Source organism: Melopsittacus undulatus, chromosome 1 (assembly GCF_012275295.1).
Source record: "Melopsittacus undulatus isolate bMelUnd1 chromosome 1, bMelUnd1.mat.Z, whole genome shotgun sequence".
Taxonomy (NCBI): Eukaryota; Metazoa; Chordata; class Aves; order Psittaciformes; family Psittaculidae; genus Melopsittacus; species Melopsittacus undulatus.
Genome location: NC_047527.1, coordinates 145,752,256 through 145,776,889, shown reverse-complemented (window position 1 = coordinate 145,776,889; position 24,634 = coordinate 145,752,256). Strand labels below are relative to the sequence as shown.

At 41.8% G+C, this 24,634-nt stretch overlaps 1 protein-coding gene across 1 annotated transcript in view; it reads right to left on the bottom strand.

Annotated features, from left to right (window-relative positions):
- The window catches only part of HECW1 (HECT, C2 and WW domain containing E3 ubiquitin protein ligase 1), a 248,112-nt gene that overhangs the window by 54,245 nt on the left and 169,233 nt on the right, over window positions 1-24,634 (bottom strand). The window contains exons 7-13 of the mRNA XM_034062430.1: window positions 23,920-24,062; window positions 21,845-21,945; window positions 19,347-20,690; window positions 15,861-15,962; window positions 10,327-10,477; window positions 4,723-4,853; window positions 1,955-2,076 (exon numbers count right to left, since the gene is read on the bottom strand). Of these exons, the coding sequence (XP_033918321.1) occupies window positions 1,955-2,076; window positions 4,723-4,853; window positions 10,327-10,477; window positions 15,861-15,962; window positions 19,347-20,690; window positions 21,845-21,945; window positions 23,920-24,062 (2,094 nt within the window). The remainder of the gene's footprint in view (window positions 1-1,954; window positions 2,077-4,722; window positions 4,854-10,326; window positions 10,478-15,860; window positions 15,963-19,346; window positions 20,691-21,844; window positions 21,946-23,919; window positions 24,063-24,634) is intronic.

Genomic DNA, 24,634 nt, shown 5'->3' with positions numbered 1-24,634 from the left:
TCAAGACAGGGTAGGAAAGTTTACAAAAGCTTACCTGTAGAGAGAAAATGAGTGCATTGGTTCTGCTGGTCAACCCGAAGGCTTTAATTACTCACTAGAATAATAAAGGATCAGTGGAGGACCTGTGCCTCCAGCGAAGTGAGCCCCAGTGTGCACACCTGTAATCTGCCCAGAGAATCTGACCCAGCAGCTTTTAACTCTCAGCTTCCCAGTATTTTTTAATGCACCTTAACCACTATCATGCACTAAACATTTGCAAATATTGTCTTTATTATGTAAGGCTTTATCAGGGTGGTAGTGCTGAGAGGAGAATGCTCCCTGTAGAGCAGGGTCACTAATTATGGCAAGGGTTGCTAAATGTTATGAAATCACAAAGATACAATCTCTGCCCTAAAGATACGACCTGGCTATAACCTTGAGAAAGCTTCATGGTCATGAATGGGTAAGATCCCAGCCTACTCCACAACAGAAGTTGTATTTTGATCTCGTGTGTGATCAATGACTGCCTGACTATCTCTTAGCTGCACTAAGGGAAACAAAAAACGTAATGTAGTTTTATTCCTCCATGGAAATAAAGTATCTCAAAAATTAGAGCCTTTCCCTTTTAGTTTTAACTGTGGGATAATATTTTCCAATCCCCACTTCATTGGTATAATTAATAGCTTGAAATTTTAATAGGGGCCTGTGGTTAAGATATTACAACCCTGTTAAGCCAAAAGTTATGTGGGTCATTATTCCTGTACAAGTGGAATCTGTATGACCATTTGACAGATGTTTCAATAGATCATTCTGGCTCTCATAGTAGAGACAACTTTATAAGCTCGAACTGAAGGTCTCTCTTGGCTTTTTTATTTCAGTGAGAAATAAAACTGGGATTCAATCTCTTGTGAGCTGTTCCTCACACCACTATGGAATCAGTTGCTCATTTGGCAAAAACTATGCCAAATGAAAATGATACTGCTCCCAGCTATAAATCACCATATAGCAGCACATTGATGGAAGACATTATGTGCCCTCCATCACCTAGTTCAGGTAATACCAGATGAGTTAATATATCCCTTCCTCTGTGGATTTCACAGCAACAATCTCTGGCAGATGGAGATGGACAGCTGGCTTGAACCCGCAAAGCGCTGCAGCCAAAACTTGATGCCTGCAGTTAGCAAAAGACCTGTGCTGACCAACTCCTGAAGTGCTCTAATTTCTTTTCCTTTCAAAAAGAAAGGTCATCCCTACCCAGAAATGGATGACTTTCCAAATATTCCCAAGTCTTGTGTAGATGCCTACCTGAGCTGCATTCAAGATATGGGAAACTGGGACTGCATCTCCTTGTTGAATTTCCCTACCTACTTCCTCCTGGTTGTCCTATCATCAAATTTTTCCACTCTGCTCCAGGTTTGCAAGAAAAATTACAGATTCATTGCATTAATGGCAAAAGAAAAGTTATTTGAATTTTGATAATTCATTTTCATTCTTGTCTTTTCCAAAATAGCTACATTGACTCAAGTCAGTATTGCTTTCACTGCATTATGCCCACCTTATTCTTGGGAATGCAAACTGCATCAATTAACAGTGTTTTCTCTTTATTTCCCCGAGAGTCAGTGGTATCCGCATAAGATATCTCAGGAATATGGCTCTAAAGGTAACAACCTCACTCCCTGCAGCAACAGACAACAGAATCAACCAAGCTGAAAGCAAGGGTTCCTGCTTATTCTGGAAGGATAACATTAATGAGCTTCTCTGTACCAGGAAATTCCTTGTATGAGGCAGAATTCCAGCATGAAAGTCCTTGGAGCAGCCTGTCTGTATTATCCCCAACCTGCTCTGGTGCTCAGAAAGAACAACTGAGCACCGAATCGTGCAGCTCAAATGCATTGTTCATCCTTCCTGCATGCCTGGGGTGCAGCACCTGGATTCAGAAACCGGTAATGTGAGAGAGCAAATCATAATTACTCACATAGTTTGCATGCAGCACAGTGAAGAACTCAGGATTGGTGATGAACTTCACAGCTGGAGACTGCAGCAACAAGGTGATTTTTTGAGAATTCACAGGAGAAAGGGAACCTTCCCTCCTAATCTCTGGACAATAAACACAAACAAGCAGCAAGATCCTATTAATGTAATGGCAAGAGCAGTCTATTATTTAACCTTTAATAAATGGCTGCAAAAATGATGATATAAAAAAGTCATCATCCTGCTCAATGCACTTACCTTCTTGGTGTCTCCTAGACAAGTCTGCTGTCAAACTGGCACGTTCCCCGTGTGGTTAGTGGTGCGGTGCTTACAGTAGAAGGGCAGAAGCTGGACACTTTTGTGTACTGTATGTTATAATACTCTGTGTCATATCTACTGCTGTCTCTAAATATCAACATGATTGCAACAGATTTACCAGCTGATTCAATTCAATATTGTCACCCAGGTCCTGACTGTTTCCCCCACTAATGATTTTAGAGTGATCTGATTTCCCAATCCAGCCTAATGGGGTTTGCCAGCAGAAAGCTTTTGGTAGCAAGACTGGGTTAAGGAAGGCCCCTGCTCAGCCACTCACATCTATGCTGGTGCTGCAAAGCTTTGTTCTTTACTAGCAATTGCACTAGTTTTGGAAAGTTCATGGTTTTGGAGACTTGTATAGTCAAGAAAACAAAAACAGACACAAAGGGATTATTTTTAACTTGTATCAACTCAGGAAGCACGGAACTGAGCATTTGAGAATGTAACTCTGTAGAGGTAGGAACTCCTTGACCTTCTATAGCCACCAGAAAATACTTCTTCCATGGAATTATGGCTTGAGTGTGCAGTTCTGGTGTTTTCAAATAAAAGCCAACTTTTATTTGTAGTCTGAGGAAGTCAGATGCAGACATTATCAGCAGAATAAATATAGATTCCCATTTTCTTTTCTTCCTGCTAGACACCTCACATTATTTTATCCACTTATAACTGCAGACTGGATCCCCTGTTAAACTGTTGTAACTGACTTAAACTGATTTCTACTGGCTTGGATTAATGTGCCTAAATTGTATTCCTTCTGACACTTTTAGTTAAAAGGCAAACACCAAATGTATCATACTGCAGCTTCTTCTCATTTTAGCATGCTTACATCACCCTTGATTTTTTAATTCTTGGCATTTTATACAATACTGATTTCTTCTTCTAAAAGCAAAGCAATTACCTATAGCAAAAACAATTACCTAATCACTTAAGATGACATATACTCATTAGGTCTTCAGGTTTAAAAAAGTGAATGTTACTTAACAAACTGACTTAAATACTTACTGGTAGCAATTCCTATTGACTTGCTATTTTATTATGTAGGCTATGACAGTAAGTGATTACACATGTTACAAGTGATGACTGCATTACTTGTAAGTTAAATACTAATAATACAATGTGCTACCTCCTTTCCATTTCACACAGAGGACTGGATTCTCCCTATAAGAACCAGTGCGGGTAAAAGGCTGCCATAAACTGCAGTACAAAGGATTGTAAGGAAGCTCTGAATATCAAACTTTAAACAGTCTTGGACAAAACTGATTTTCAAGTTAAAAACACATAATGGATCAGAAAAATAAGCAGGCAAAAATGAGTATTTTTCTAAACTTGTTTAAAAAAATTAAAAGTTCACTGCTTCTCTGTGTAATTCTTCCTATTCAACATGGAACATCAAGAAAATTCAAGGAGATGTTATCTTGGTTCTTTTCCTTTGCCAATGCTATTTACAGAGGGATGGCAAAAGGATGGCAAGAAGTCAGACTTCCAGCAGACAACACAGAAACCAAAGTTAAGTGGAAGTGAGAATGATCCAAAGGAAGAGGACTGGCTGCTCATTTTGGTGATGAGAGTTCTCAGAGCAGACAGCTATTTTTGCATGTCCACAAGCTGCAAAGCAGGCACTAGAGTGACTGCTGGTGTTTCTTACCTGAGAAACTTAGGCTATGGTTTCACAAATGTTCTAAGAAAATATGACTACCACCAAAAGGAGTAGAAGAGTTCCCTGCCATCCCATCCTGCCCTGGGCACACATTCACCTCTTTGTAGTGACACTCGTTCTTATCTGGTCACCTAATGAGCCAGATGAAAGAACCAATCTGGCTATAAACAAGGTCAATTACAAGGAACAAAGCCTTTTTCATGCAGATCAGTTTTCTGCTCTGGTATGGGGTCCTGTCAGGTAAGTTAGTGATGAGCAAAAAAACCCAGCTGTGCCTCCTCCAGTGGCAGCCCACACTTACATCAGCTCAGGGATATCACCAAATTGCAGCTTTAAACCCACAAGTATTTCATACTTGATGCCAGAGTGCTGCAGGTGAAACCACATGGGCATGTGTGGCAGTTCAGAAGCCATGCTTGGAGAGAATAAACTGCAATGCCCTAAGACAAAAAAATCACACTGCAGCAAAAATAAGACAGGGCTGGTTTTGCAGCTACTAAGGTATAAAAACCAGATGTCTTTTACATTTTAAATTCAAATTGCCCTTTATTAAAGTAAAAATACTTTGTCTGTCTCAGTAGCTGTTACAAAAACTGAGGCCCTTTGCATCTAGCTTCTTACCTGTAGCTTTAGAACTAAAACCTGCAGCTTCAAGTCTAAACTTCTTTTCTTTCACCTAGATCTTGTAATCCAGTACAATAAAGTTCCAGTCTCCCATGTAAATGCAGATTTTCTCAGAATTGAGTGCCACCATTAAACAGCACTGAACATACATCACTCAACAGCTTCCCCCATACCTGAGCTTTGCTGGGAAGGCTCTGCCTCAGAGTCACTTCCTCCTCCGGTGGGAACTCTCTCCACCCTGTTGTTTACTACAGCATCATCTTCAGTCCGCTCTGTGGCAATAGTTCGCTGGATATTTTGGTACCTGCATACGTTCAGAGGAAGGAACAACATGCTTTAGTTAACAGAAGAGCTTTTTGGTGCCTTCTCCCTCAACAATCAACACTGGCTTTGAATAACTCCCATAGGTCTACCTTGAGCATACAACAGAGTAAGGGTACATCCAATTTTTCTCCTTCAACTGATGTAGATACTCACACTTGGGCCAACCATTACTCTGCTAATATGACCTTTTGCACTGACTGACAAATAGCTACAGAGGGTACAAGCAAGGAATACTCAAAGGTCAAATTTAGACAGGTATTTAGGTTACAGGTTGCTAGAAGGCTTCCCTTTAAAGAATCTGGATGTCTGGAACCTGAATCTACTGGTGGATCACCTTATTTAGTCTTTTGGTAGCATAACCAATGAAGTAAGGATCAATACTGTGATGCACTGAGTACCCTTAAATCTTATGACAATGTTGGCTGCACATGTTCATCCCTAAAATGGTAAAGGTTATTAAGAGTGTTCACAAAATGTTTATTACGATATTGCACAGCCAGCAGTTGGGAACACTTCCATTTTAGTAGGCAATATGGAGTGTAAACTAGTAGGTAGTGTGACCCCAAACAGCTACAATCTCACTCATATGACAGCCACAGGAAAGGAGAGTAGGATGTAACATATGAGCTGAGTGAACAGTGTGAGGATGTGTTATGTTGGAAATCAGTGGGCTTGGGCATTTAGCTTGTATGGTGACTAGCTCCAGAGCAAGGAAGAGAAAAAATATAGAGATATGAAAACAACAGTGAGGAGGATAACAGAAGAAAATGCCCTAAAAAGCTCTTTCGTGGCGTTTCCATACTAATCATGGAACTAACTGGCACATTATTTGATGTCAATGGGACTGATCATAACCTTGGGTATGAGCCCAGCCCTAAATACCAGCTCACAAATAAAGTATGTATGTGGCTGTGGGAATAACCTGGAGTATGTTGAATTTGCACTACACAAAACAAGTTCTGGTTAACTTGTTCACTCACATAGACAGATGAGTAAGATGAGAGCTCAAGATTTCTTTGGTTCTACTGACAAGCTATGAATATAAGTCTTATGTATTGAATAAAAGAATATATTTTATATACAGAGACAAAGATAAGCAAAAGATAGCAGCATAAAGAGAAAGAAAATAGGCACTCTCAGGTTTACTCCACCCTAGTATTTTTAATCCTTATTTCTGGATTGCATTTCCATATGTATATAGAACAGAATAGCTTTACTGCCTGCATTTAATCTGATCCAGCATTGCTTGTCTCTCATTTTCCTGTCTTACACTCTTTTTAGTTTCCTCATCTCAAGCTCTGACTTACAAATTTCACTTCCTTTCTCTCTTTTTTAATGCATGCTTTATTCCAAATCGGAAGCCAGTCAGGAGTTAGCTCCTCAAAGTGCAAGGGATCACTAAAGACAAGCAGTTCGGATTTGGCTTTTGCGTCCCTCAACAGACATCATCTCCAGTAGCTCTCTGCAACCCAAGCTTGGGCAGATGGGCTGGAGATACCTAGGAAAAATCATTAAAGTTTTAATAGATATATTCTAAAGCTTTCACAGTACTATGTGTGTCCCCAGTACTCAAAGTCATGTGAAGCTACATTCTGTGTATATTCTGACAGCTTAAGTAAACACCCATCTTCACAAGGAAACTGATAGCAGGTTGCACAGCAGCATGAAGTTACTGCAGCTTTAAACCCTCTGCTTTAGATCTATGTTTTACATTTTTATTCACTTGACTGCAGGCAGTTGAATGAACTTTCCATTCCAGCACCCTCCAGTTTTACAACACCCACATGCAACAGAAAGGGGAGGAAAAAAAAAGGAGTTCATATAATCAAGGGATATAAGCACAAATATAAAAACAACTTTGTAGATTCAATTTAATTAGATGGTAGAAACTCCCTATTGGCAAACCTTATAGAGTAAGACTAGCTGTATGCCAACAAAAGGCTACACTTTTCTTTTGGGTCTCTATACTATAAAATAAACTTATATAAATACCAGAAAATGCCAAAGTCATTGGAGAAAACATTGAAAGTGCAAAAGTTATGGGAATGCCTCTGGAAATTGCAGTCTCCTATCAAAATGAAGTGTCAAAGAAATGGAGGTTTAGAAATACCATTATGTGGATGTCTTGTATCTATTTGGGTTACCATTTATCATGTTACTTAGTAACTTTGAATTAATGCAAAGACACATCTAAATGTACGCATGCTGCAAAGCATTTTTCCAACACAGCTTGAACAAAAGGCTGTTATCTGGTTTGCTAAGAAGTAAGCAAGTCAAGTAGTGCTATAGAAAATGAGCAAAAGTCTTTAAAAAAAGAAGTATGGCTGTCTTCTTGGAGTTTGCCCAACACCTGGATTCCAGTTTTGCATTCCCTGTATACTCAAGTGGCTAGTACAGCTAATGGGAGCACAGAAGGAGAGCAGGACTAGGCTCAATCACAGCTGTAGGGTTTATTTTCTTCAAGCTGAGTTTCCAAAGCTTTGTGGTTTTGGCTGGGCTGGAAATACCAGGCTTCCTTGTAATATTTTGGTCTTTCCATTCCCTTCCACAAATGAAACCAGGAAGCTGGAAAGTGAGTAGACTGGTTTAAAAAGAAAAGTCGTCAAGTTTTCTCAAACTGCTAAGTGATCCTGAGTCCAAATTCTGTTTGAGGTTAGAGCAAAAGTTCAGGCTGCTGCTAATTCTATCAGCAAGGCCTATGCTTGCTGTTGCCTCACCTAAAATGATTCTCGGGTATGTCTGCTGAAGAGCATTTCAAATAATGAAGTTTTAAATACAACAAAACAGTATTTCTAAAACGAGTGCTTAAAACAAAGTCCAATCCTCCACAGTGCTGACAATAACCATTTATGAAAAGGGGTTTTCCTCATAATCCTGAAATCTGGAGACATGAAATAATTGAAATTAGTTTTAGGACAACAATAACTGAAAAACTTACAGCAGCCATGTTGAAAACACAGCAGTAACTTGCCACTGCACAAACACTCAGAGATCTAGTATGATTCTCTTACTAGAGTCTTAAGAACAGTTCCCAAATACAGGAACAATAGTAGACCTCTGTATTCAACTTCTCAAACCAACTGAACTCTTTGGAAGACAGTAGAGAATCATCAGCTTTCTTCCACTGTCCCAAAAAGCCATAGCAGCTCACACTAAATTAAGGTGCAAAGTGCTTGGTCTCCAATGGAACATGGATAAGGAGAGATATGTCACTGTTGAAAATGCTCTACACTCCTCACTTTTCAATTGGATATGTGAATACTAAAACTAGACAGATTCAAAGGTCAGTCTCATTAACTGTGAATTCCCAACTCAAACCCATGATAATCAAGTCATAACCCTGAAAGCCGGGCAGCCTACATGAAAACGTGGAAAAATCAGTTTTGAAGCAAGGAGGTCACAAAGACAAATGTGATTAACCTGCATTAACTAACAGAATGGTAAATTCCCATGCAGACTCTCTCAAGCACTTATTCCTTTCCTGGATGTGCTGCACTGAAAAGAATAGCCCAAACCAAAAAACCAAAACCCACCAAACAAAAAAGCTGATGTATGTCAACCATGTGCTGGGCTGCATCAAAAGGAGTGTGTCCAGCATGTCGAGGGAGGGGATTCTCCTGCTCTGCTCCACCCTGAGACCCTCCCTGCAGTCCTACGTCCAGCTCTGGGGGCAACAACACAAGAAGGACATGGAGCTGTTGGAGCGAGTCCAGAGGAGGCCACAGAGATGCAATGATGGCCGGAGCAGCTCTGCTCTGGAGCCAGGCTGAGAGAGCTGGGCTGGTTCAGCCTGGAGAAGAGAAGGCTTCTTAAGGGGAGACCTTAGAGCAGCTCCAGTGCCCAAAGGGGCTACAAGAAACCTGGAGAGGGACTTTGGAGAAGGGCCTGTAAGGACAGGACAAGGGGAATGGCTTTAACCTGACAGAGGGTAGACTGAGATTAGGCATTAGGAAAAAATTCTTCCCTGTGAGGGTGCTGAGGCACTGGCACAGGGTGCCCAGAGAAGCTGTGGCTGCCCCATCCCTGGCAGTGTTCAAGGCCAGGTTGGACACAGGGGCTTGGAGCAACCTGCTCTAGTGGAAGGTGTCCCTGCCTGTGGCAGGGGATTGGAACTGGATGAGCTTTAAGTACCTTCAAACCCAAACCATTCTATGATTCCATGTCCAGAACAGAGCTTTCTGTGGCAGATAACTTCCTTAAGTGGCAGCCAAATAGTCTGAGCTTTGACACAGTCCAAATCCTTCTTAAAGACAAATGCTATATGACAGAAAAGTCATGTAAATCACTTAAAAGAAGCTACATTAAGTAATCACTTATTTTAGTGTGCCTTCTGCAAGACATAACACTTATGAAATGCCCTCCAAAATACTGAATTTTGGTGAGAAAAAAAGGAGAAATTCTTCAAGAGTGTGTTTATGGTGTCAACTTATCCTGCTAAACAACCCCTTTAAGAGGGCTGGCTTGCTCTCTACAAGTTGCATTAATTTTCTAGCTGTTGTCACTCAGGGCCCAGTTCTCCTAACATGCAGTAACACCCAAGCTATTCTGCACTCTTTCCAGAGTACTTTGAAACTCTGCATCCTTTTTTCATCTGTGGATCTTCCTCTTAGAATAGAAAAAAGACCAAAAAACTTCTGTGGCCTTTTGCGTACTAAAATTAGAATGTAATTTCTGGTTTGCTTGTCTTTTTCTAGAAACTGTACCCTTACAGTAAGCAGGGAATTAAAAAAAATCCTTTTCTGAAGTAAAAAAGGAAGACTTTTGCCCAACTGTTTATTTTTTCTCCTTCCTCTTAAATTCAGTCTGAAAAAGAAAGATGAAAAAGAAATGATAAACAAACCTATGTGTGGACTACTTAAAAGGAAAATATTCCCTGTGTTAAGAGATATTTCTGCCATCTCAGAATGAACTGACAGATTTACAGGCCCCAGTGTAACACTAAGCAGATCTGTCTACATCTAGACATGTGTACAGTCCTATTAGAGCAGTGCTCTGTCCTAGAAAAGGAGACAGACCTTTCAACAGGCCTAATTAGTTTGAGCAGAAATGCCACACTGATACAGCAACGCTATTTCAGTGGCAGCTCAGAAACCTCCACAGTGTAGCAGTAGATGCTGACCCATCGGTACCACTCTTACAGTTAAACAGCAAAAGCAACTCCATCTTTTGGAAGAACGCTCCCTTTTCTTCTGGGAGTCAGTTCAAAACAGTTTTCCAAAAGGCTCTTTCTGCTGTTTGAAATGTTTTGCAACATCTTTCACTCAACAGCACTTCTCATGTGCTCTCAAGTTTGGGTACCAGACACCCACAGGAGGGTAAAAGAGACCAGCAGCGGGGACAGGAACACGTATGTTGGACTTTGACAAGGAGGAAAGATTAATCCTCAGGGAGCCAATGCATTGCACTGGGGAGCACACAGATCTCAAGGGAGTAGTATAGGTGCAAACGCTCACCGCCGGTTCAGCTGCTCCATTTGCTGGATGGAGCCAGATCTGTGGATCCCATCCGGCGTTGCTGCAGTTGTGGGGCGCTGCCACGTGGTGGTTCGGTTGACATGATCCACGTAGAACACCCTCCCGTGGCTGTCTATCCGAGCTTCCCAGTCTAGGGTTGGAAAAAAAGGAAGGGATGATGCTGTCAGTGTGATACCTCCCAGAAAACTTAACTGGGGGAGATATATATATATACACACACATACATGTACACAGACAGGGTATATACACACATGAGATACCATATATATAGTCTACATGCTTGCAATATATATTATGTGTATATAGTCAAAGTATACATTCAAATGTGTATATATACTATGTGCTTGTCTATATATATGTATAGGCAGCATATGCATATACATGAATATTTCACACACAGCACATAGGTAGCCTATGGAGTTCACTGCCATAGACTATAAAAACCAAGTGGCCCCAGTTTTTAAAGGGCTAGATAATGTTACAGTTAGTAGCACTAGTTGGCTGGATTGATTACAGGTCAGGGTAGCCACACAGAACAAACCCTTAGTGTAAAAGGATGATATCTGAGCTAATATGTCAAATCCCATATGTTCTTTTTTGCTGTGTTTCAGAACAAATGTGTTTCATTTCTCTCTCTTTTTATAAAGTGGCTCTGAAGGATATCATGCAATTAAAGGCTATCCTGAATACTGATCAAAGTCTGGTTGGACATATCCTTAGAAATCTCTCTAAACAGATGAGTATCATAAATCTATTGCTCTGATGGATGCCGAGTAGACTGAAAGTCTGCAGCATAATATTGAGCCTTCCATCATTGGCGTTTCCTTCTAATGTTTATATTGTCCCATGACTGAAAACTAAGTTATTTGGTATATGATGGCTTGTGGAAAATGGTAATGTTGATTAAAAAAAAAGAAGTATTTGAAACAGGAGAAATTCAGGGATGAGTTAGCTAGCAAGGTCACATATCAAATCGGTTGAAATGTATGGAATAGTGGTATAAATTCAACTTGCTAGCTTCATAGTTTTACATGATTCATCAGCTGATGACAGAGCTATGTAAATATATGCACATACTTTCTACATGTGTTTATACACAAACCTCACTCGCATTCACACACAAATGCACATACGGTGATTACCTTTGGCAGCAAACACTTCATCTTATTCCCATGTTCTTACTATGATACCCTCATCCCTGATGAGTCCACTCCTTCTATGGATCAAATTCAGGATCAGCTGGATTTCATACTTTATGTATTTTATCTCCTACAATCTAAGAGTAGGACTGAAGTTCTGCCTCTTCCTGCTGTATCTGGAAATGTATCCTTCATGACCAGTTCCCATCCTCTGAATGCTGGCCCTGGCTAAACTCAGTTTCCATACCTGGGCTGGTCCCAGCCAAGTGTAGGCTGTGTGAATACTACGGCTGGCTGTCCCTGGCATGTTAACACCACAAACCTTAGAAGAGGGGCACTGGGAGTCCCTGGGGGCATTTTCTGTAAGACTCTAACCCAACAACAGCCATATGCACGTGCATTATGTCTTTCAAAGCTGGCTGGAAGTACCTGACTCCTTACAGACACAAAACCTATAGTTAAACAGGTACACACATCATGTCTCACTGTGAGCATCACAATATAACTTTCAGGAGAGGGCTCTCTCTTCCTCCCACCAGGTAAAGATTTCCAAGTATAGTGCAGTTGTTTCAAGAACAAGATCAAAGCTTTGTGAAAACAATGTCTAAAACATAAGACAGTGAACAACAGCACACCAACAGATGCACACTGAAGGAAATCAGACTGACACATAAGGCAAGCTGAAGGCCAGAGCTTTGCTGAGCACACTGTCACTGGTGGCAGGTGTACCACTGTTGGTGGGAATGGTCCTTCTGGAGTCATGCATTATCTGCATGTATTCTCAAGGAAATAATCTTGGCCAGAACAAAGGTGACATGATCTACCTTAACATCATAAAGATATTTGTTTTCCTTGTTGTTGTCTGGAAAAGGATAAATCCTTCACCCCATACTATTGCAGTATACATGTAAGAAGTTGAGAATAATAAAGGTTGATGGATAATTAGAAGCTTGTAGACAATGCTGCAGATCTACACTCTAGACAGTCTACATGGAAAACGCTAACTGGTCATATTGGTCTGAATTCTGCTGATGGACACTTAGTAAGAATAAGACTTCCCAAGTACACAAACAAGGAATTCTCATAATCCAGCCCTGTGGATGACCAGCTCTAGAGGTGAGGTAGTAGTCTCTCTCTTATTAAATGCAACTGAGAGTTCCTAAGCTCCTAAGCATAGTACTTGGAAATCTAGGAGCAATGAAACTTGTCCAGAGCTTGGAGGTCACAGTGAAAACATCAGGCCAGGATCACACAGACTGGATCACAACTTCAGGAAGATGATCTCTTGGATGTATCAGACATCCAGCAGTGGTCTGTGCAGACATGAACTGCACCTATCAGTAAGTGCTGTTTTATTAATTGCTTTATGTATATACACCTGAAACCATGGGCTGACACTTGCATTGGCATGCTCAAATATTAGGAATTGCATGTCACGTGGCTTTTGAGGAACCTGCAGCAGTATTTCTCATCAGCTGAACAACTCTTCTTCTGGTCCCCCCAGGAAGGCCTGCCCACAAGAGAACCTGCAAGCCACACAAGTCACTGATGCTGCATACGATACCAGATTTGTGGAGATGGACACCTGCACAGAGAGACAAACATGCTGATAGGTGAACCGACACAGAATTCTGCTGCTGAGCTGTGCTCAAGTCCCTTCATGCTACTTCAAGAGGCACAGGGGATGAAGGAAGCAGCCAAATTTCCTCAGGGTCTTTTGTCTATTTTTCAGGCAAAATAAGATCGTGACTACAACACAGACCAACCTCCATCTGACCTTCAGAGCCAGAGCATGTTGGAGCACAGGGCTGGGGATGGGACAGTGCTGGTTCTGTTCTCCATCAGCCCAGTCATATTTCACAGCAGCCTCTGAAACTGCTCTGATTTCTATCAGAAGACACAACTTTTTCTTCTGGCAGTACCACAGTCCTGGCAGGTAATAAGTAAATGCACTGTCTTTCCCTTTCCAAGCTCAGCCACACCTTCAGCAAAGAGCAGTTCTGAACTGGGCACATGTATTTTTCTTGGCCTCAGTTCTGTAGGGTTTCCAGCAGTACTGGCAAACACACACATAATAAGGGGTGACTAATAATGCCGTCATGAGGCTGTACAAACTCTGAAAATCTCTCAATCTTGTATGGACCTTTGCATTCAGACTGGTCATTATGATATTCCCACATAAAAAATGAACCTGTTCTAACTGACTTTCCTACATAACACTGAAACCCCAACTGTTGTGGGGTTATGATGAAACAAAGTTACTAAGAAAACTATGCAAAAGACAAAGAAAACTGTCCAGAAGGTTCTTCATGACTAAAGTAAACCCAGTCAATTTGCTGAACTTGCAGCACTGGCAAATCATCTTCAGCTCTATTTATGGGCAGAAGTGAATGCTGCATGTGAGAAGTAAGCCAGGTTTGATCATACAACCTGGCTTAAAAATGTTTAAAACACAAAGTTTCTTCCTTTCACATGATTGAAGAACTATTTATCTAAGGCGAAGAGGCATTAAAGGCACTGAGATAGTGACACTGAATGCTAGAATAAGAAAAATTTCTAGTTTAAAGCTATAGCTTATTATTTTGAAATTACCTTAAAATTTCATGAAGAGTTTTTGGAAACAGGCTTCCTAGGTGATATTATTAAATTCAACATTTTTGCTCTCCAAATTAACATAGAATCATAGAATAGTTAGGGTTGGAAAGGACTTTTAAGATCATCTACTTCCAACCCCTGCCATGGGCAGGGACAGCTCACACTAAACTATATCACTCAAGGCTTCATCCAACCTGGCCTTGAACACCACCAGGGATGGAGACTCACAACTTCCCTGGGCAACCCATAGTCTAGTCCTATAATGATCAATATATTTAAGCCCACACTGGCAGCCTTTGTTGTAAAAAATGATGTTATATGCAAATGCTAAAATAGAATCCTACAAGGGGTACCACATTGCATTTCATGTCCTTATACCCTATCACGAAAGCATTTGTGAAAACCAATGGTAGAAATACTTACCATTTGAGGATAATTATTAGAAAGAGGAAAAATGTATTGAATTGGTGATGGAAGAATACGAAACAGATTCACACTGTTTTGTTTACCTGAGCTGATGTCAGTGTCCTATCATTAACATCATTAATGGGGAATGTGCCCCATTTCCAAAGTCTTGAGGTAAGAGTGGGCGGAAGAGAAATATTTGCCTGTTACAGAGGTAACCATTCCCATTTCATCATTTACTGGCAAGCCACAGTGGTACCCTAATAAGACTTCATGGGGCTAAAGGCATTTGAATCATTCATGCTACTGTGCAGCTGACGCCAGCATCAGGGCTATTTTTGGCTTAGGGAATACTGACAGCATGGTTGGTAAACGATGAATTATTTGTCAGTGGCCCCATAGGCCAAATAAGTGTGTTCCCTTCCTGGGCTTTGAAGAAAATAGAGTTCTTTGTGTATATGCCTGGTTGCTTTTCTGAGGCTCTGCACATTTTAGGTCGTTAAGTGCGTGCCGAAGCTGAAAGGTGATGAGCAGCACGTTGCAGGGCATAGAGTGCGCTCTGCTGGCCATTTAAAGCCAATGCAAAAAGCGGGTAATCCTGAGCGGGTAATCCTTCAGGAATACACAGGAGAAGCTACAGAAACAAGTGAAAACACCTCCAGCAGTTGATTCAGTGGTAAAAATCCCACACTGTCAGCCTGCTATTCAATTACACAACTTAAGACCCTCTCATTTTTTATCCAACGTAACTGCAGATGCCATTACAGTCCACAATGAACATAAAATTCACTGTTTATCAAATCCAAAGAGAGTACAAGACCACTTCATGTGGGCTGCTTTTTCCCAGCATCCGCTGGGTTTGCACAGAGTTGAACCTGTCTGAGCATCCTGACTGTGAAAGGGTTCCTGCTGGACCTGCAAGCAGAGCTGGCAGGCCACAGGGACTGCCATCCCAAACCATCTTTGAAGTCAGCCACGGAAAACCTGGAGACAAATGTTACAGAGAAACCAGAGTACTTTGCTGATACACCACCCAGAAAGCTTTATAGTAAGGCTTCTGGAACACCTGACAGATACACACTCACTTGAGTTCAAATACACTGACTGGAAACAGGGAAATAGTATTATTTTCGTTTCATGATAGCTAAGGAAGAAGATGGACCAAGGCAGAGGGAGGTTATATGGAGCTTGTCCAGAATAACACGACAACACCTGAAACCAGAATCAAATACGGGAAACAAAAGGGCATATTGCTTGGGTTCTGGAGAATGTGTATACAGAACAGATGGGGTTATTTAGAAAGACATACTGACCTCTACACTGTTTAACAGGAAAAGCTGAAAAAATGCAAGAAATTAAAAAACTAAAGCTTACTTGGTGGAAGAGGCTCATCGATAGTTGGGTAGTGATGGTGCTCAGGCCTCAGAGAAGGAAGCTGGCTGACTGGCTGAGAATTATGGAGTAAAGGACAATCACCTACGGACAAGATATTCAAGACATTGAGAGTCATTCACTGTTTTCACAATGTGGTTCAAAAAATGTGCTACTGTAAAACAAGTGATTTTGTAAATAGGTTAGCCTGGTGTACTAGCAGCTCTGGTTATTCCTATTTTCAGGCACTGTTTTAATAACAACTCATATGCCCAAGTTATTAAAATAATGCAGTCAAGGCTCTGATCTCTGATTTGAGTTAATGTTAAACTGCTATGGGCCAGATTCTGGACTCATAACGTAAGCGAGAGAAGAATCAGGCTTGATCTCCGAGAAACACTGTGCATGTACAACCAAACTCATGTTTCTGCTGAAATTGGCAGGAACATGCAAAATCCTGGTTCCAGCTTTTAATTCATCACATCAGTGGAATACGAGGCTAAAAGCTGCCTTGGATTGCTCCCTGCTTTCCTAAAAGACCCATGGCTAAGTGGGCTGGAACAGCAGGATTCTGCAGTCCCTGCAAAGCAGAAGACTATCCTCTTCTATAGGCAGTTTTCAAAACATGAAGAGTCCATCTTGAGTGTAAGGAAGGAGAATGAGAGAAGGACCAGAAACAGGTAGGTAGACAGGTGGTAGAACAGGAGGACAAGAGATAGTGAGACATAGTCAGGATCCAAGATAAAGAAGGAAGACCTGAGATATAGAAGAGGGAAAGAAGAAGAAGAGAGACACATAGTAGACAGTGCAGAGGAAGTTTTTAAATACTAACATTGTATTTATGTCTATATATCCAAATATGAAATAAATGAAACCTAAACAAACGTCCAAACTCTTGTTGTGTTGAAAGGAACAAGGAACTTAAGATCTAGTTAATGTTTATAGAACCGTTTTAGAAACTAAGAAGTTACAGTAGGGATGTAAAAGCATTCCTTATCTTAGGCTGAACTGTGAGAATGAGGAACCTGCACATTAAAAGTTTCACAGGTTCTAGAATTAAGATTCCTTCTTGATCGGTTCTTAAAATCTTAGAAACCACAACTATTTATCCCACAAGCGGACTCCTTTGCATACTGTGTGGTAACAGTTTTTCACTATAACCTCCAGCTCAAGGTGGGCCTGTTAATACAATCTGAATTGCATATATTTAACATATGCATCAGAAAGATGTAACTTATGGAAAAAAACCCATATTTAGTGTTTCCAACATCACCAGAACCATTCAGCTAAGCCAAACTTGCTGTGTGCTGTCTGTTTTAGCTGTCTTTAATGTCAGAATCTTAATAGCCTAAGAATGAACATTCTGTTAAAGACCCAAACATCCAGCTATCAAATGTAAAAAAACCCCACATTTACCAAAACTTATGGGTTTTCTTTAAACAACCACCAGCTAGAAGGCAGAAGCCAATTTTGTATCAAACTGTAAAGAAATCTCACACCATCCACAAGTGAGAAAAACCACTTAAGACAAAAATACTCCCTCTTCTAGGTGCTCTGATGATACCGTATGGCCTGTTAAATGTCTCCATTAAACCACTTGTGTATAGGCGTACCTCACAGCAGCATCTGCTGCATGTTTTGAACAGACAGCAGAGTTATGTAAGTTATTACTCAGTGCTAGAAGTCCATCTCTCATAGCCTTAAAAACTGTTCCGTTACTACAGGTGGTGTAGCACCAACTACCAGATCATCCATCTATGTTTCTTTACTTACCATAATTGACTCTCCCCTAGTCAAGACAGTTACGCCAAGCCAGCGGAAGCATGGTAGTATCAATCACCTGGAGTGGATGGAGGTGACCACATCTACTGTATTTGTAACAGCTGCCAAGTCATGAAGCAATGTGCACATTTACTGAAGCACCCCTGGTGGGACCAAGAGAGTGCTAAGAGCAGGGCTGCCCTTCAGCCATGCTCCTTCCCACTTAATCAAAGCAAAGCCACTGTGAGCACTGCAGTGCCCTTTATACAAGCTCAAGGGGCACAATCTTGAAGCCGTACTGAATCCATACAAAGAAGCCACCTTTTTCCTCCACATCCCCTCTCAAAAGTACACAGTTCAAAACAACCATCCGATCTGTAAGCATGGTCACACACACACACACACACACACGGCTCATGCCCCCTTAGTATACTTGCACATAAATGCTGTCCACACACAAAGACCCTCATCTGCAAGGAGGGAAAACAGGTTTCTACACCTCTATGTACTTCTGAGAATTTAATGCTCTTTTTCAGACTAGATTCTGCTCTGCAGAGAAAAGAATTACCCAGGCCCAGCTGCCTACAAATCTTCACACAGCCCAGTGTGTAAGCCACCCTTACACCTTTTTTCCTGCTGGGAAAAACTGTGCATGCCTGTGGCAATGGAAGGTGGGGTGAAATAAATTGGGAATGGAGAAGGAAAAGGCAGAAGGATGCTTTAGTGGGGTTTCTCTGTGGTCCTCCAATATGTTATCCTTTCCCTGCAATCTTGATTTAGCATCACTTACAGTGGGAGACAGATGACTTGGGGTCTGGGAATGCAAAGACTAACTCTTTAACCTTGCTGCATGCTCCTTAGCTGCTAAGGCACCTGCTTCTTCAGCTGGAGAAAAATGATACACTAGCTGAAGAAAAGATGTGTGATCAAACCCATCATCCATGTAACTCCATATGACATTAAATGAATTACAAAAGGGAGCAATTTAATGGAATGGTTTGGAGGGATTGGAAAAAACAGTACCTAAAATACAAAGATTAAAAATTACTTTAAGTATGTTTTCTGTTAGAGAAGGGCAAGGATATGAGAACTTGGTTCAATATCGTTCAGTTTTGGAAGTATCTAGGAAAAACCCCTCTGTTGAGTTGCCCTATGGTCTGTGAAACCTGAGGTAGATTTGTTTGATACTTGGGGAATTGGAACAAATGGGGCTAGAAAACTGGGTTTGTAAGAGAAATACTTGCATCTATCCATGCTTATGACTGTGTATGGCTACAAATGTTATACAGAAACTAGCGCAGATCTTTAGCTGGTGTAAATCAGCATCTCTGCCCTTTGACAAGCACAAGCTGGTCCCCTCACTGACTACCAGAGACATGGCAGCACATCAGAATATGAAATGAAACAATCCCAAGAAATAAGGAATGAGTTGGTGGATGTGGTAATTCTGATCTGCCACATAAATATGGTAGCTAATCTTGATTTTATAATGATGCATGCATATCTACAGTAATCTGTATACACAGATCCCCACCTGATTTGTCTGGTTTGGCTGGGATTTTTAAGGACAGGCTCAATTATCCAACCTTCCCTGATATCTGGCCCAGCTCACAGCCCCCAAATTTGTATGAAATAAACTGTGAGCAATCTGAGACCTTGATTATCTGATGCCTTCTGTGACATCCAGATAATCAGGGTTGCTCAGCGTATCAATTCTCAGGATCTAACCTTCTCTTCTGCTGCTTGGACCTGCTACTGGGGTGTCTAGACTCTCTGTGGCTCTTTGTGGGTTCCCACCATGAGCTACTAGTTCATCTGGCCACTGGGAGGAGCCATCCACTTGCTCCCTGTCCAGCTCAGGGCTCTGCACTGAATCTGGCACTGACTCGAAAGCACTGTTCTCTTCCTCATCATCATCCTGTGAGGAAAAGACCGTGCTCTCGGAAATCTTTGCACTGTCGACAGAGGAGAAGCGGGTATGGCTGGAGAAGCGATTGTTACTGTCATAGCAGGAGGTGCTGTAGCATGAAGTGCTGTAGCAGGAGGTACTGTAGCAGGAGGTGCTGTAGCAAGAGGGGCTGTAGCAAGAGGTGTCGCACGCCTCACACTCGTCACCATTGGGCCTGGAGCTTGACTCGCTCTCGCTTCCTGTCCTGGGGTGTTCCCCATCCAACAGCCCATCATTTAATTCAGAGAGTTGCTCATCCAAGGTCCCAGGAGGCACCGTGCTCTGGCTGAAGTTTTCTTCAGCCTCATTTTCCAGAGGCGGCTCTGCTGCCACTGTCTCACTCTCACTGGCCACTTCCTTCTCCAACGCCTCCTTGACTGTAGATTCCTCATCGTTCTCCCCAGCGTTGCCACCATCTTGCTCTTCTTCCCCATCGCTGCTCATCTGTGCAGAGGGCAGACTGTGGAGCAGGTTGTGGATCCGTATGTAGTGTGTGCGAGGGGTCTCTGGTTCACCACAAGCTGAAGCTATGACTGTCTCGAGTTCAGACACAGGCAGGGAGCATGGCCTGTTTTTCCTCTTTGCTGTGGTCCTCAGTTGCAGCTTGTTGTCTTCTTCCTCCTGGGCTGAAGCTCCTTCTTCTGGACTCTTCTCTACATCCTTGCCAGCATGCACACCTGCACTCACCTCATCAGTATCTAACGTTTCGATGCTGGTCAAGACTCCATCATCTCCCTGAGTATTTTCCCTAACTTCAGTCTCAGGAGGAGACATGCAAGCCAGCAGAGCCAGCTGCTCCGTGAGGTCCGTAGCACTCAAAGAAGGCAGCGCTTCTCCTGGGATGGATTCCAAGGGCTCAGGAACTTGCACTGTATCAACCTCCCCATCTCCTGCTAGCTCTTCATTTAGGCTGTTCTGGTTGACTTCCCCAGGAGGTTTGACAGCCCCTGGGCTATCCACACTGTTCACACTGTATCCATTTAGCTGTTCTGGAGCTGTACTTTCTGAGGTCACTGTGTTGATGCATGGAGGCTCACCGAGGCTTTCCTCTGTGGGGTTGTTCACAGGGCTTTCCTGGAGTTCAGCTGGCTCAGGATCTGCACTAATGGAGACCTCTTCATCATCTGTATGAGACAGGAAAAGAAATTACTTACTCCTTTAACAAGAAGTGTTGACTGAACCAGAAGCTTGGCTGTGGGGGCACAGGTATCCACAGCAATCTGAGAAAATTAAAAGCATATATTACAGTGTGAAATGAATGGGAAACTGAGAAACTATCAAGAAATGATAATTTTTTTGTTTTGCTAGAGTGGATTTAACAATCAGGGGGCTTACTAATGACGATAATCTGCATGCAGCACCCTGCCTCCTTGCAACATAACCTGAAGGGAATATGTTCTTGAAACTACTCTTTGAGACAAACTGGCATTGGAGGGAATATCATGGGCATGACAATGAAGTCTTCCCTGAGGTTTTAATGAAGTTTTTCTTATCATGCTGAAGCTGACAGCACACCACAACAGAGAACCTAAACCTTTTCACACCACCAAAAGGCAGAAGCTTTCCCCAAAACATCCTCTGCTGTGATCCTCAACTGTACCAACTCCTCCCAGATGCCAGACAAGCTGGGGTCTTTCATGCCATCCCAAGTGTACCTGAGAGGGCACTAGCACAGAGATGCAAGGAGTCCCCAAGCAATGCTCATTGACATGAAAGCCAAGGTTCAAACTTACACCATCATGACAGTGACTTCCTAATAACTAAAAGAGAAAGTTAACCAAAACCAAACCAAAAGTATACCAAATGGGAGGGAAGGAGGGGAATACTGATTATTCTACTTAGGTTTTTAATTAAAAATAATCAAAATAACATAGTTTCTAATAATCTTTACTATTACAGTCTCTGTTTTTATTTATGAAGTGCTGAAATGCAGATGACTACAAGTGTCCATGTAAGCAGTTCCCCAGGACAGGTAATTGAGAAGCAGATGATACTTTAGTTTTCCATCCTCTTCCCTCCCAGTGATGTGGCAGAGTATTTGAATCAGCCAAGAACAGATGGACATGAGACACCGGTATCTCTAAGTTAAGGGGAAACAGGGAAGAAGCTGTGACTCACAATGCATCCTGTGATGGGGAACTTTATGCACTTTCCTTTGCTCATGACTGTACCTGAAGTCCCAGAGCAGTCAGAAACTAATTCACATTTCTGAGGAGAAAGAATGCAAAGCAAAAAAGAACAAGATCTAGATAAATGAGAGGTTAAGACTGAAAATTACCTGGATGGATGGAAGAAGTTATCTCAAATCGGAACTGCAGCTGGCCACTGACATGATCTGTAGGAAGCCTGCGACCCAGAGTGTAGCTTACCACCCTGTCCCTGCAAGAAAACAAATACTGTCACAATAGACCATAATCTACCCAACCTCTACTGTGCATAGATAAAACTGCTGTGGCCTACAGAAACACACAGTGATTTTCAAAGGCTATTCAACCCAGCCATGAGGGCACGTTGACTTGCATACGAGAGAAAGAATGGCAGAGAAGGAGAGGACAATGTCTTCAATTACAATGGAAAAGCTGAATCAGTGACTAGACAGGCTTCTGGGATACACAAGCACGTATGTATATATATACAAAGAGAGAAGGGTGGGAATGGAACTTCTGTAGTATGGGTATGAAAATACCGACATGGGAAGCAAACAACTCCCACTTCTGCTATTGTAACAAGGCTTCACTTCCCTGCTGATCTGACCATACCTATCCTTCTGTAGAACCTCACTTTTCTGTATTTCCTTCCCTTCACCATCTGCGTAAAATTCAGCTTTCCTGGTCTTTCCTTTAATATCCTGTACAGGACAGTCCCCGCTTACCACCTTCTCTTTCCAAACTGGCTGAACGACTGCTCTTCAACTCTTTCCACCCCTCTTACCTCTATGAAGCTGAAATATCAGGAGAACACCTTCCTGACAAGGTTGATCAATGACTCCATTCTGTCCTTGTGCAGGTCCCTCCCTTTGCCATACTTCATCCACCCCTCAGAACAGAATGAAACTATAGAAGAGATTAACTTCCCAGCTGCCCAAAATGAGGCTGAATCAGTGTTTGCAAAGCATTTTTTGAGTGTAAAGGGTACACTAAATATTTATGCATCTTTGAAGAAACATAGTTCATTTCCAGTTGGGCCCAATTACTTCCTAGGATATAGCTTCACATGCATCAGAAACTCATGTAAATGAGACGATCACAAGATTTGTGTATGATCTTTCTGAACTTGTGTGTGTACTTCTCATTGAGCTTGCCTGAGATTTAAAAGCCACTATGGTATTAAAACTAAGCCAGAAAGTATATAATTAGATAGACAGTGTTTACAATAAGGAAGTCAAATAGGAAGATATAATCAGAAGATGATGAGGAAGATACAGAGGGAAGCCAATGATATCAGTTATAGGGCTCTACCTTGCCCAAGCTGTTCTTTTCCATCTGGTTTCTAAAAAGCTACTCTATCCTCCCTACATGAGAAACAGGGAGGTAGCTTAGTCCCTTCTGGTACATTCAGCTGTCAATATCACAGCCAGTTTCTGAACCAGCTGTTCGAAAACACTTCCAACAAGCTCAGCTTCCTGCTGTTCTGCTGAATTGAGATCCAATTTTCAGAATTGCCTTCTTGGAAACTGCATTGCGTATGCTCTTCTCAGGAGATGACTCCTTCTCTCCCTGCTCCTCAAGGTCTGAACCTTACAAGTTTAGAACCAACTTTTTGGTTTTGGATACTACCTATCTTCCTCAAATTGGTTTGTGTTACTTTGGCAGCATACACCTTCCCAGGACTTTCACGCAAAGGGGAAGCAGGGCAGGGCTTGTGAGCTCAAGTGAAGTGGTTATTCCCTGGTAGTAGGGTAGGGTCAGAAAGATTTAGTTACAACATGGCACAGTTTTGGGGTTTTTTAATAGTATTTCCACTGTCCAGAAATTAAAGGGAGGAGGAACAAATCTGGCACAATTTTAGCCCATAGGTAATTCCCTGAAACATGAAAACAGCCTGTTGATAACATTAAAAGAATATTCAGATTGAAAATATTGCACTCTCCAGATTCGCAGCCATAATACACAAAACAGTCTTCTTTCCTATATGCCAGCTCTCACTTTTCCAAATGCAATGGATAAGGTTACAGAGGGAATTCTTTTTCTGGTCCACAGTCCTATAAATTCTAATTAAGACTAACATCATTCATCAGACAACTGTCAGTCTAATAACTCCATCTCAACATCATTATATCACTATAATGATATCTCACCAGGGACTTCAAAACACGCTTGTTAAACAACAGAGTAGCATAAGCAGTAAATTTACCCTATGGCATGTCTTTCCAAGAGGCGCTGAACTGGCATAGAGAGTTTTCCCAGGAAGCGCTTGATGATGGGTCGGCTCTTTGCAAATTTGTCTTTAACTTCTATTTCCAGGACATCCGTGGGCAGGGAGACAAAGCTGAATTGCTGCAATAAAGGAAGAGCACAGGACATGAAGCTGATGGCTGGGCAAAACAGTACACAGTTGCTCATGGCTTATGGACCTGTGTAAGCCTCTGGCTTTTTCACAGGACAGAAACAGTCCTTGCACCCCAAGGCACAGGCCTACAAAATAAAAAGAGCTTGGCCTCAAAACAGGCAGGTGAAAGCACCTATAGGGACTGTGTAATGCTGCAGAAGCAGTCTTGGGGAATGCATGGATTTCATTTGTTCATGTCATGGTAGCACCCAAACACTTCAAACAAGGCTTGCCATTGGTAAGGACGCTATACCTACAGAAATCTAATGAACTCTGTCCTAGCAATGGTCACTGATCTAAATGTAATTGCACAGATTATGGGTTGGGGTTTTTTTTTCCCCCTTTCCTTTATTTCCCCTCCCTCCACACTCCAAGATCTAAAAGCATTAAAAAGCTGCACATAAGTACAACTGAACTGGCAGCCTGAAGAGATGTTTACTCAGCATTTCCCTCCAAGTGAATTTAGTCCTCTTTATATTTGTCTGGCTATTTGTGGTACTTCGGCTGGGAGACACACCTC